The sequence below is a fragment of the Callorhinus ursinus genome, unplaced genomic scaffold (genome assembly GCF_003265705.2).
Source record: "Callorhinus ursinus isolate GAN/ISIS: 27379988/994484 unplaced genomic scaffold, GSC_fseal_2.0 scaffold1086, whole genome shotgun sequence".
Taxonomy (NCBI): domain Eukaryota; kingdom Metazoa; phylum Chordata; class Mammalia; order Carnivora; family Otariidae; genus Callorhinus; species Callorhinus ursinus.
The window spans coordinates 1-11,039 of NW_027398141.1; the positions used below are offsets into that span (position 1 = coordinate 1).

Genomic DNA, 11,039 nt, shown 5'->3' on the forward strand with positions numbered 1-11,039 from the left:
CGCCGAGGCCTGTCACCGGTCAGCGGTCCCCGGTGCCGGGCCGCGGCGATGGCGGGAGAGCCACGAGGCGGGCCGAGCGCTCTGTCCGCTCTCCGCGGCCCGCGTCGTCTCCCGGCCTGGGCGTGGGAGGCGGTCGTGCAGGCGCTGGCCGCCTCGCCGGGTCACGCGGAAGCGGACGGTCCCGCCTGGTGGCCGCAGCCGGGTCAGCCAGGGGCGCCCGCGACTCGGTGCCAGGAAACCCGCCCGCCACAGAGGGAGCCAGGAAGCCCCTGCTGCTGAGGCCCGCCGGGCCCTCCGCGGGCTGGGACCTGTGGGCTGGGGTTTTCCGGGCCTTGGGGGGGCGGATCTGGAAGCAGGCGCAGAGCTGCGCAGGCCACCCTTCCCTGTCCCCTCCTCCCGCCAGGGTCACACGCCCGCCATCCTTCTAAGTGCATGTGCAGGCAATGGACCTGTGCCCAGAGAAACAGGAGCATGCTGGTCCAGGAGCCCCAGCCCTCCCTCACTGCGTCCCTCCCCGCCTCCCCTTGGCCCCCTGGCTGTGGCCTACCTGAGGTCCCAGGCTGTGCGGTGTTGCACCGGTTACCCCTGGCACTCCTCCCAGTGGGGCCTACTCAGGATTTTATTGAGGGCAACGGGATCGTGGGGCCCCCAAGTCCTTCCCCTGTGACAATGTGAGGGAGTGGTGTCACCTTTCTCCTGTTGGATAAGGGGGCTGCTAGGCTGTGAGAACACAGTCCCTTAAGGTGAGGATTTTCTCAGCTGCTGGCTGGGGCATCATGTGATTAGCAGAACCCAACCTTGAGTGAGGTGTTTCCCATCCCATGGGCCCTCCTGAGTCCCAGTGGTCCCCCATCCCTGCCGAGTAGAAGACCTGTTCTGGCACATTAGCCAACATTGTCCTCTTGTACCGGATGACTTTTTCTTCTCCCCCCACCCACCCCGGTCCTTGTGCGGGTGAAGAGGCCCAGACAAGTGGAATAGCGTTTCCTCCTCAGACCACAAAGCAGGTACTCTGCGTGGTGAGACAGGAGGGCAGCTTTACAGTTCCATCCCTCTAGGGGTTCCGCCCACACAGTTCAGTTCTCCTTGTGTCTTTGCGGCCCTGATGAGAAAAAGGTTGGCCAAGAAACTGAATGGCAGACATGAGGCAAACCTGCAGTCCAGTTATATACCCTCGAGAAGAAAGAGAAAGGGCCAGGCCGCAGGGGGATATCCAGCCTCCCTCGTGAATAATCCGGACCCAGCAAACAGGGCGACCCTTTGTCCCCCATCGGGCTGGCAGAGCTTAAGCAGAGTAAGGATGCTCAGGGCCGACAAAGGAGTGAGGAAGTGGAGCCCTTGTCCGTGGTTGGTGGAGCGTGCACAGGGGAGCCTTTGTGGAAGGCGATGTGCTGGCCTGTATCAGCATCTCAGGTGTGCATCCCGTGACCCTCGCCGCCTTCTAAACGTGTCCTCTGCCAACGAGCGTCTGTGGTGGTGTCCTCTGTGGTGGCAGGAAGTGCAAAGCAGTCTGTGAGTCTCCGTCAGTAAGGGACTACTCAGCAAACTGTGGGACGGCCAACCACGGGATGCCACACAGGCAGTGAAAAAGATGATAGATGGAGATGTACAGACAGAAGGAATGTGCCGGGTGTGCCCTTGATGGAGAAATCAGTGTGCACCCTGTGGAGACGTCCAGGACAGAGCTTGCACCTGCCTCGGAATTAGCTTGCCAGGGTGGTTGTATCAGACTACCACAGACTGGGTGGCTTCAACAACGGGAATGCATCGTCGCCCGTGTCTGGGGGCTGGAAGTCCGAGCGCAAGGCCTCGGCTGAATTTGCCTCTTCTGAGAGCTGGGAGAGAATGTGTTCCGTCCCTCCCCCCCCCCCGCCCCCCACCTTCTGGTGGTTTCCTGGCCCTCTTTGGCATCCCATAGCTTGTAGATCTCTGCCTGCGTCTTCACATGCCTGTCTCTACACCCTTGTAAAGGGACACCAGTCCTACTGGGTGAGGGTCTGCCCAGCTGAGCTCATTTGAATTCACAAGGTCTGTAAAGACCGAAATTCCTTTACCTATGAGGTCGTGTTCTGAAGTGCTGGGGAGTGAGACTTCCAACACACGAATTTGATGGGGACATAATGCCACCCGTGACAACCTATGAAAGCCCTGAGGGAGGGATGAACTTGGCGTGTTCCAGGGATGGAAGGAAGGCCTTTGTGGCTGCAGGGTGGTGAGTAGAGGGGTGAAGGGAGCAGACAGCGGGGGGTGGGGGGGGCGGTTGGGGGCAGATCACGTGGGGCCTTTGGGCCCTGGCGAGAAGTGTGGATCCGTCCTGGACGGGACAGGAGGCCCCTAGAAGGTTGTGGCAGGGGAGTGACACGATGGATCACTCCTGTACCAGAACCACTCTGTCCTCGGTGCGGACCCTGGAGTGCTGCGCTCCAGCGGCGAGGCAGAGGGTGACCGGGAGAGTGCTCGAGAGGGCAGCGGGACCTTGGGAGCCTGAGGCTGTCATTGTGGCCCTGCAGACGATGGAGACCGGTCGGGCTCTGAGCGGGTTTGGGGACCGGCGCCCACGTGACGTGAGTGCCGGGTGCGGGAAAGCGAGCGCAGGCGGCTGCTAGGTCAGGGGGACTGGAACAACAACAGACTGGTGGTGAAACCACTCGCCGAGGTGGAACGGAAGCGGATTTGGGGTGGCGGTGGTTGGGAACCTGGGGCTGCTGGCTGTGGAAGGTTGAGACGAAGCGGGCATGGCCTGTGTGAACGGGGGCAGAGCAGGCGAGCGTGCGATGTGCAAGCCTGAGCAGAAGGGAACGAGAGGCGGTCAGCCGCGTCCGGGCTGTCCGGCCACGAGTCAGATGAGGACAGGACAGGCACGTGGCGGGTCGAGGGTGTGTTCGTGGAAGGTGGGGTGCGGTGCATGGCGAGGAAGTAGAGGCTGCGAGTATAGACGGCCATTCTGGGGGGACTTCTGCTATGCACAGGTTTGGAGAAGGCCGCCGCAGGAGCTGGAGGCCTGTGTGGGGGCTCCCCCCGCTCCCCGGGGGGGGGGCGGGGGGAGGGGTCCTTGTCCCTGCCCTGAGGGAGACACAGGTGTGGCTCTCTGCAGAGGGGACCACCTACCTACTCCTGGGGGACGGGAGGGAGGCTGCCTGAGCAGGAGCAGGACAGAGCCAGGCGCCGGAGTGAGCCAGAGGGCTAGGCCCCAGAGCACAGCTGAGGGCGGCTCCCCTGGAGAGACAGAGGGAAGGCAGCGGGTCTGGACGTGGGGACAGGCAGGACGGTGGATTGGGAAGGGGGTGAACATGAGGCCGCCTTGCTGGTCACTGGGCCTTGTCTTTGAGAGTGGATGTGGTTTCTTCAACAGGAGAATGCCGTTGAGGCCAGGTTTATGTACTTCAGGACCTGGGAGCAGAGATGAACCGGAGAAGGTGGTACTCAGGGGCTCAGGGTAGAGCCCCAGGCCCGATGATAATGATGATGGGCAGCCACTGTTTGTAACTGTCCTGTTAGGTGTCATGTACTGGGCTAGGCGCCCTTGGCACCTTGTCCCCGATCCTCGCAGCCACGCGGGAGACGGAGGCTCCGTCAGGTACCGGGACCCAGCTGAGGTTCAGGCCCCGGGGCCCCGCTCTTCCCACTGCACAGCTCTGTCCTCCCGTGAGGAGGGCGGACCCCCCCCCCAATCCAGGTGCAAGGGCAGGGGGTCCATGCACTCAGATCCCCTTGCAGTCATGGGCCATCTGTCTCTTCCTCGGCACCTCCTTCTCAGGTCCGGAGTGAGGTGACGGTAGCGCTGCTGTAGCGGGTGATTTGAGGATTGAATCCTCTGGTGTGTGGTTCGTGCCCCTCCCCTGTGCCTGGCATAGAGGCAGTGCGTGCGCCCCGGGACCAGTTGTTCCTGCTCTTGTATTTCCTTTCTCTAGGCTCGGGTCGGGGTTGGGGGGGTCTGTTGATAGTGGAGAGCAGTGGGGCAGGAAGGGGTCCGAGGAGGGTGGCACCCAAAGGGGCCGGGGCCATCTGAGATCGCTGGGGCGCCCCCAGCGCTGAGCCGAGGTTAGATACCAAGGATTTGTGCTCCGCCGCCCCGAGACAGGAGCCCGGGGATCTGCAGTGTCTCGGCGGTGGCAGGGCCAGGGACCCGAGTGGGTTGGCAGGAGAAGAAGCGAGGCCCAGGACTGGCCCTGTCTGTGCTGGGAGGGGGCTAGAGCCAGCTTGCCGAGTCGTGAAACCCAGGGGCCCGTCCCCCTCTGTCCTCTGCTGGGGCTCCGTGGCCTCTGTTGTAGCACCGACCACGTGCTGTCCCGGCCGTGCCTTTCTCTAGCCGTCTGCGCCATCGTCCGAGAGCTCGCCCAAGACTCTGTCTGATGGACACGTCGTCCTGATCCCCGGCCCCTTCCTTTGGGCCTGTCGGCTGACTGTGTCGTGATAGGAAGAAGGAGCCAGGGCTCTCGGCTCCCCCACCGCCCAGGTCAGTAGGCAACCCGGGGGACACTGGGGCGAGGCCTTGCCCGCGGGTCATGAGCTTGGAGCGCTGGGCGTGATGCTCATTGACGTTCGTGGTTCCGTGTCCCCGCAGGCCAGGGGAGGCCCCAGGAGCTGTAGGGAGATGCAGTTCGGCTGCCTCTCCTTCCGGCAGCCTTACGCAGGTTTCGTCTTAAACGGGGTCAAGACCGTGGAGACGCGTTGGCGTCCTCTGCTGAGCGGCCACCGGAACTGCACCATCGCCGTCCACATCGCCCAGAGGGACTGGGAAGACGCCGCGTGGAGGAGGCTGCTGGTGGAGAGGCTGGGGATGGCCCCTGCTCAGATTCAGGCCTTGCTTCGGGAAGGGGAAAAGTACGGCCGTGGCGTGATAGCTGGCAAGTGATGATAGGCCAGATGCTGCTCAGACAACCTCCAGGGGCTAAGGCCGCGGGATCTAGCTCGGGAGTTTTGTGGCTTGTTTTCTTTCGAACTGCTTGGTGTGTGAGCCGAGCGACACACCGTTCAGAGGGGCAGCAGGGGGCCGTGGGCTGGGGGTGGGGGAGTTGCCGAGGTCCCACGACCTCCCGGGGACCCTGCGTCCGCTCTGGGCCTCGGTTCCCATTTTCGATCTGAGAGGCAGGGACAGCTTCCAAGTCTCCACGTGGCACTGGCCTGTGCGTGTGTATGTGTACACCCGTGTGTTTGCGCGCGAGTGTGTGTGCGTCCGTGTGTGCGTGCGCGTACGTGCGGCAGAGACCATGGGAGGCGGAGACCGCGGTACCCGGCGTGGGTTGGGGTAGCCTCCAGATTCAGGCTGTTGCCTGGCTTCGTGGGCGGATGCCCCACCCCCACCGTCCCCGCATCCCAGCTAAGTTCCCTGCGCCCTGGGTGGGTCAGGTCCCACCGCCGCACCTGCCACCTGCCAAAGTGCTCGGGGACCTGATGGCCTGTTCCCCCTGGCGTCTGGAGCCCTTCTGACCTCCGCCTGCTGCCCTGAGCAGTGTGGCTGGGACCAGCCCATTGCTTGGGTGTGGTCGTTGAGGACAGGGCCCTCCACTTCTTTGTCTCCGTCCCTCGGCCTCACCCGGAATTCCCTGAACAGAGTTTGGCACGTCGCAGATGCTCGGCCAGAGCGGCCCAGTGTACTCCGTGGCCCCCTGGGGAGACCCTCGTGGTCCCTGGTGGTTGTAGCTGTCAATAACCGTGTTCTCCGACAGGCGGGCCTCGGTTTCTGGAAGGAAAAACCAGTGCGCGCTTCTCCTTGTGCACAGGGCTTGTTGACGTTGGGGAAACGTTGCCGTGCCCAGAGGACTTAGCTCCCGATGAGGTCGTGGAACTGGAAAATCGAGCTGTGCTGACCGGCCTGAAGCAGAAGTACCTCACGGTGCTTTCGAACCCCAGGTGGTTGCTGGAGCCCATCCCCAGGAAAGGCGGAAAGGATCTCTTCCAGGTAGACATCCCAGAGCACCTGCTCCCCTTGGGGCAGGAGGCCTGAGGGGCGTGCAGGGTTACGGAGAAGCCCCAGCTAAGTCATGACCCGTGAGGTGACCATCGTGCCACAGGCGGGGACCGCAGCTCTGGTCTGGCTTGGCCCTGCCGCGGAGAGCGCTGCCGCTGCGTGCTGTTCCTGGGCACGGATTTCTCCGCTCCCGTGCGGGGGACGGGCCCGCGGGACTTTCCCTGTGAGCCGCCCGTCTGGGCTCCTCGACGGGCTCGAGGACTCGGAGCTTCAGGAGACAGGGAAAGCTGCCGTAAAGGCCTTTGCACCGCGACTAATTTGGGTTGCACAAAGAAATACGTTTTGGGGCGCCTGGGTGGCTCAGTCGTTACGCGTCTGCCTTTGGCTCGGGTCATGATCCCGGGGTCCTGGGATCGAGCCCCCTGTCGGGCTCCATGCTCCACGGGGAGGGAGCCTGCTTCTCCCTCTGCCCCTGCTTGTGTTCCCTCTGTGTCTCTCTCTGTGAAATAAATAAATAAAATCTTAAAAAAAAAATGCGTTTTGAGAGAACTGGTTAGTGTCTCCCCCGCTCTTTGTTCTGGTCAAAAGTCAGAGAGCGTTTGAACAGCGTCCAGGGGATGTTGTGGGAAGGCTGCGAGTGGGCACTGAAGGAAGGCCCGGGAGGGAGTGGCCAGCCACGGACGGCCCCGCTCACGGTGACGAGGACCTCAGCCTGAGAAACAGAGCGCCCATCCGTCCTCGCAGATGATTCTTGCTGTTGTGAAAGCGTCCCTTGGCCCATGAAGGGTGCGTGTTACACACGTGGCACGGCTGCTTCGTGTGCAAGGGAAGGATCCTAAATACAGCCCTGATGGAAAAGTGACAAGTTGTGGTGTTTGTTTTGTGGGAAATCTCTTGTTGTTGGCTTTTGTGTGTTCCTTAGCGAAGGTTCTAGTGGTTGTTACCTATGAGGATGATGGGCCACCCCCGCCCCCCCACCCCGCCACCCCCACCCCGCCATCGACTGGAATGGCCCGTGTCTTCTGAGCTCGACGAAAGGGGTCCTACGTCCCTGCTTTTCGGTGGGCCTCCTTGGAAGGCCCCTGGCCCCCGCGCTAGGAGCGCTCAGCTGCTGATCAGAAACTGGCCCTGGCATCACAAGGGGACCCACGAGGAAGGCCCCTCCTGTCTCAAGCTGCGCGAGCGCCGGAAAGGGGGACGGCGCCAAGGTCAGGAGCGAGGCTGTTGTCTCTCCTGACCGGCAGGCGAGGCTCAGGCGACCAGATCTTCCTGGGCCTGCCTCAACCCTCCCCAGCCAGCTCCTTGGCCGAGTGGGTGAAAATGCTGCCGCTCCAAAGCAAAGAGGACCCACGGGGGCCAGCCCCGGTCCCGGGCCAGGATTCCCAGCCTCCTCGGGTCTATCCGATGAGGTGTGCGTGGTGTCGCAAGTTAGAAAGAACACAGACTCGCCGTTGTCATTGTTTATTTACTCCTGCGGAGTTTTGCTTTTCTTTATTAAGGCCAGGAATAGAGTCAGGGTTACACGATGGTGATTTTTATCTGTCGCCCGTGGCCTGTGAGCTTAGGGAACCGGGTCGTCCTTGAAGTGTTCACAGAGTGCACACTTGTAATCTGAGGAACCCTCCTGCTCCTCATTCTCACTGGGGGCCTCGTTTGGGGACATGACAGAAAGGCCAGCCAGCAGGATGGAATAGCAGGCGTTGTACAGCGACATCAGCAACCCATAATCTGGGTAAGCCGGGAGGGCGGTGGGCAGCTCCCCCGCGCCGTCCCTTCTGGCAGTAGCCAGGGGCACAAACATCACATTCCTGGAGGTGTCCTCCCCACTTGGGCCACCCTGCTCCCTTGGGCCATGATTTTCCATGGGACTTCTGGCTACGCTGCTCAGGAACCGGATACTGGAGAAGCTAAAGGACTGGGTGCCGCTGGGTCCCTGAACGTTTGGGGCTTCTCTGGGGCCCGCCTTGTCCTCGTTGCTGGATTTGCTGTGATGGAATCGTGGGGAACGTCTTGTCGCCGCCGCCACCTGCTTCTTTCTCTTTAGAGGTGTTGCACCGCTTCCTAGCCACCTGGTGCCGGTTCTCGGATCACCTTTCCTCTGAATATTCTCGAGCAGCACGGGCCTGTCTCGCTGGAAGTTGGAGTTGCGGTACATCTGAAACGAGATTCGTCCTTTTAGTCATTCTGGAAGGAAAGAATCGTGTCCTCTGCTGCCGCCGCCGCTGCCACGGCCACCGCGGCCACCACCAGGGCCACCACTACTCCCTGCCCCTCCCCCCTCCCCCCCCCCCGAGGACATAATGGCCTAGATAATGGCCTAGCTCTACTATGGGGGAGAGGTCCTCGGAGGCTGCCTGCGAGGTTCCTTACGCCCTAGAGCCTGAGCTCACCAACGACGGCGTGCATAGGTTAAGGTGTTCACGCACCTATCTGACGTTCCCTGGCTTCTGTCTAGGCATAGAGAAATACGTTAATAAAAGATTACTAGGAAATTAAGCCCCTTCGGGAGATCCTTCCTCTGGGTCTACTAGGAAGCTGTTGGAAGGACAGAAGACGGGGGCGGGGGAGACGCGAGGACTTTCTACTTTACCGTCATCCTCCCGTTCCCCGGGGCGCGAACCGAAGGGCTGTCTGGGCGTATTTTGCTGAACCCGTACAGGTTCATTAGGCAGATGAACCCCTTCAAGCTGTCAGTTTCAAAGATTCTCTCTGGGCCCCTCCGGTGAAGAATCTCCCTCTGGAAAAGGTCTTCGTCGATGATCACGGTGTCGCCGTCGTCATTCCAGCGCACGGACGTGAAGGCGTCGTCCTCCACGATGCTCCAGAGCTTTCTCGGGAAGGAAAGCCCGAGAATGTTTTGCCCCACATTGGCGGCACCCAGGTTTGGGGCCTCTGGCTGTGGGTTGTCTTGGGGATCTGGATCTCGGCTCCCAGCCGGGTCCTCGTGCTTCTCTAAACCCTCCCTGGAATCCAAATTTGGACCCAGGGAGGAAGTCGATGGGACCGCTGTGGCTGACTCTCCGTCACCAGGCAGAGCCAGCTCGACCGGGCCTATCTCGTCGGTACTCTGACTAGCCATGGCGCTAAGTCTAGATCAGGAGCATTTTCACCCCGAGACCGTCTCACTTGACTCTCGAGTCAGAAATGCCTTCGGCCGGTACAGGGGTGCCCCATATATACTGTCCCCCAAATTCTGGAGTCTCGTAGTCGGGCAACCGGGTGCCTGAGTCATCGCCCCCTTTATTTGTCATGTGATGTCACAAAGGCGACTCTGAGCTGGTCTGGAGAGGGAGCCCTGGCCAAGTGTGGGGGAGGGGAGGGGTACAGGCCCCTAGCTTCTCTCTTTTCTACAAGTAAACAAAAGTATGGTTTGAGTTCCCCAGGAAGGCTCCTGTCTACAACCAGGCACAATGCCTCCTGGGGCCAGGCCCTGGATGGGTAGAGAAACCACAATCCTAGGTGCACTCCCACTCCCTGAGGACCGGCGGTGGGGGGCGGGGGGGACCTGTTGGTGGCCTCTCTGATTAGCTCAAGGGCCAGGCCCTGGTGAGCCCTGGCTTGGCTACCACCAAGTCTGCCTGGGTCAGATGGGCCCTTGGGAGACTGTCTCTCTCAGAAGATGGCAGCCCCTAGGGGTCTGGTTGGCCTAGTCTCAGTTGGTAGCCCTCCCCCTTCTTCCTGCACCCCCCCCCGCACTTCCTGCTTTGGTCTCTTCCACCTGCTCCTGCTGGTTAGTTGGTCCTGCTCAGATGGGCCTGAACCAAGAACCCTGTTTCCTTGCCCCTGGGTTAAATTGTCCCCGGAGTAGGGCTGTGCGAGAGCAACGGTGAGAGCGTTGCTCTCGTTCCTCAACCTCAGTGTTACCCACAGCACCTCAGACACGCTGCTAACCCAGAGCTCCGGCTTTGTCAGTGAATGGCCCCCGCCTCTGCCGAGCTTGAGGGTCTCCTGTTGAGCTCTGCTTGTCCCCAGATCTCATCCCTGGCCAGATCACGATGGGGTTGTCTTTAGTCTCCGTTTGTTCCCTATAGGAACTCTCCTCGTGGCCCAAGATGTGCTCACTTTGGGGACACTTGTGCTCGCCCTTTGCAAACGTCCTCCCGCGGACAGGCCGATTCAGCCTCCCTTGAGGCTGCCTCGAAAGCCCTCTCTCCTTTCCTCAGTGGAGTGGTTTGGCCTCAGCTCTCCCAGATTTCTGGCCACCCGCTTCCAAATTGGATCTCCCTTGGCACTTCCCCTTTTAATTACTTGATTTTGGGGTTCAGCATATAGTCTGTTCTGTTGAAACAAAGCATTTCACGGACCCACGGCCATGCCAGCCCTGCTCCCCTTGCCCCGAGCCCACCCCCAGCCCTGACTCCTGTGCTCCCTCTCCTGCCATGACCTTGATGGGAGATACAGTGAGTAGTGTCGTTTGCTCTGCGGTTACTTTTCCAAGGGCCTGTTGTATACAGACTCACTCCCCAGGAAAACTCCTACTTGTTTAGCTCGACGTGACCAGAGGAAGCCAATATGCAGTATCTGAAAATAGAGGAGAGTCTGGCTGTGGGATGGGACACAAACCTAAATGAAAGTCATCTTCACCATAGATGAGAGGATGGGACGGTGGTTGGAGAGATACATGTTCCCTAGCCACCTGGACAGCTTTGTTCTTAATCTTCGCTCTGGTGCCGTGGAAAGGCCCCCGCCTGCGAGGATGCTAGCTCCTTGAGCCAGCTCTGCCACCGAGGAGGGTCATTGGCCCTCTCTGAGGGTCAGTGCTTTGTGTCTAAATGGGGAGCGCCAAGAGGGTTCGAGAGAGGGTCTCCCGGGGGGACTTTCCGTCCAAGGGCTGGGACCCTCGATGGAGCCCCCAGCTCTAGAATCGGGCTGGCTTCGTGGTCTCCGGGCTCCTTGACAGTTTACCAAGCGTTCATTCCAGAAGTCAGTGCGTGCTGTGGGGGCCTGCGACGAGAGGCTAAGGATTTACACGGGAGCTTAGAAAAGGGCCACCATTTAAAAGCCATTGGTGGCTTCTCAGAAGGGGGCTCCTAGAGTCTCTGGTTAAACAGCCCAGCTTCCTTCAGTTGCGTACCTCAGAATTTTCTCCTCGATGAGCTCTTTAAAGAACGAAAATGATATTTTGCCG

At 60.7% G+C, this 11,039-nt stretch overlaps 2 protein-coding genes across 3 annotated transcripts; one reads left to right on the forward strand and one right to left on the reverse strand.

The window, feature by feature from the left end:
• Positions 1 to 3,054: 3,054 nt before the first annotated feature.
• On the forward strand, positions 3,055 to 6,445 carry LOC112818357 (protein EOLA1). 2 transcript variants are annotated; one of them, XM_073890589.1, is made up of 3 exons: positions 3,055 to 4,456; positions 4,565 to 4,847; positions 5,724 to 6,445. In XM_073890589.1, the coding sequence occupies exons 2-3, from the start codon at positions 4,595 to 4,597 to the stop codon at positions 5,945 to 5,947; spliced, it is 477 nt and encodes a 158-aa protein (XP_073746690.1). In that variant the 5' UTR covers positions 3,055 to 4,456; positions 4,565 to 4,594; the 3' UTR covers positions 5,948 to 6,445. The 2 variants fall into 2 exon arrangements, with proteins under 2 accessions (XP_073746690.1, XP_073746689.1); XM_073890588.1 differs by lacking the exon at positions 3,055 to 4,456 and having other exon boundaries at positions 4,547 to 4,847.
• Positions 6,446 to 7,362: 917 nt separating this feature from the next.
• Positions 7,363 to 9,053, reverse strand: LOC112813566 (heat shock transcription factor, X-linked member 3-like). The gene is made up of 2 exons (XM_025858577.2): positions 8,502 to 9,053; positions 7,363 to 8,066 (listed from the first exon to the last, which is right to left on the reverse strand). The coding sequence occupies exons 1-2, from the start codon at positions 8,988 to 8,990 to the stop codon at positions 7,473 to 7,475; spliced, it is 1,083 nt and encodes a 360-aa protein (XP_025714362.2). The 5' UTR covers positions 8,991 to 9,053; the 3' UTR covers positions 7,363 to 7,472.
• Positions 9,054 to 11,039: the final 1,986 nt, after the last annotated feature.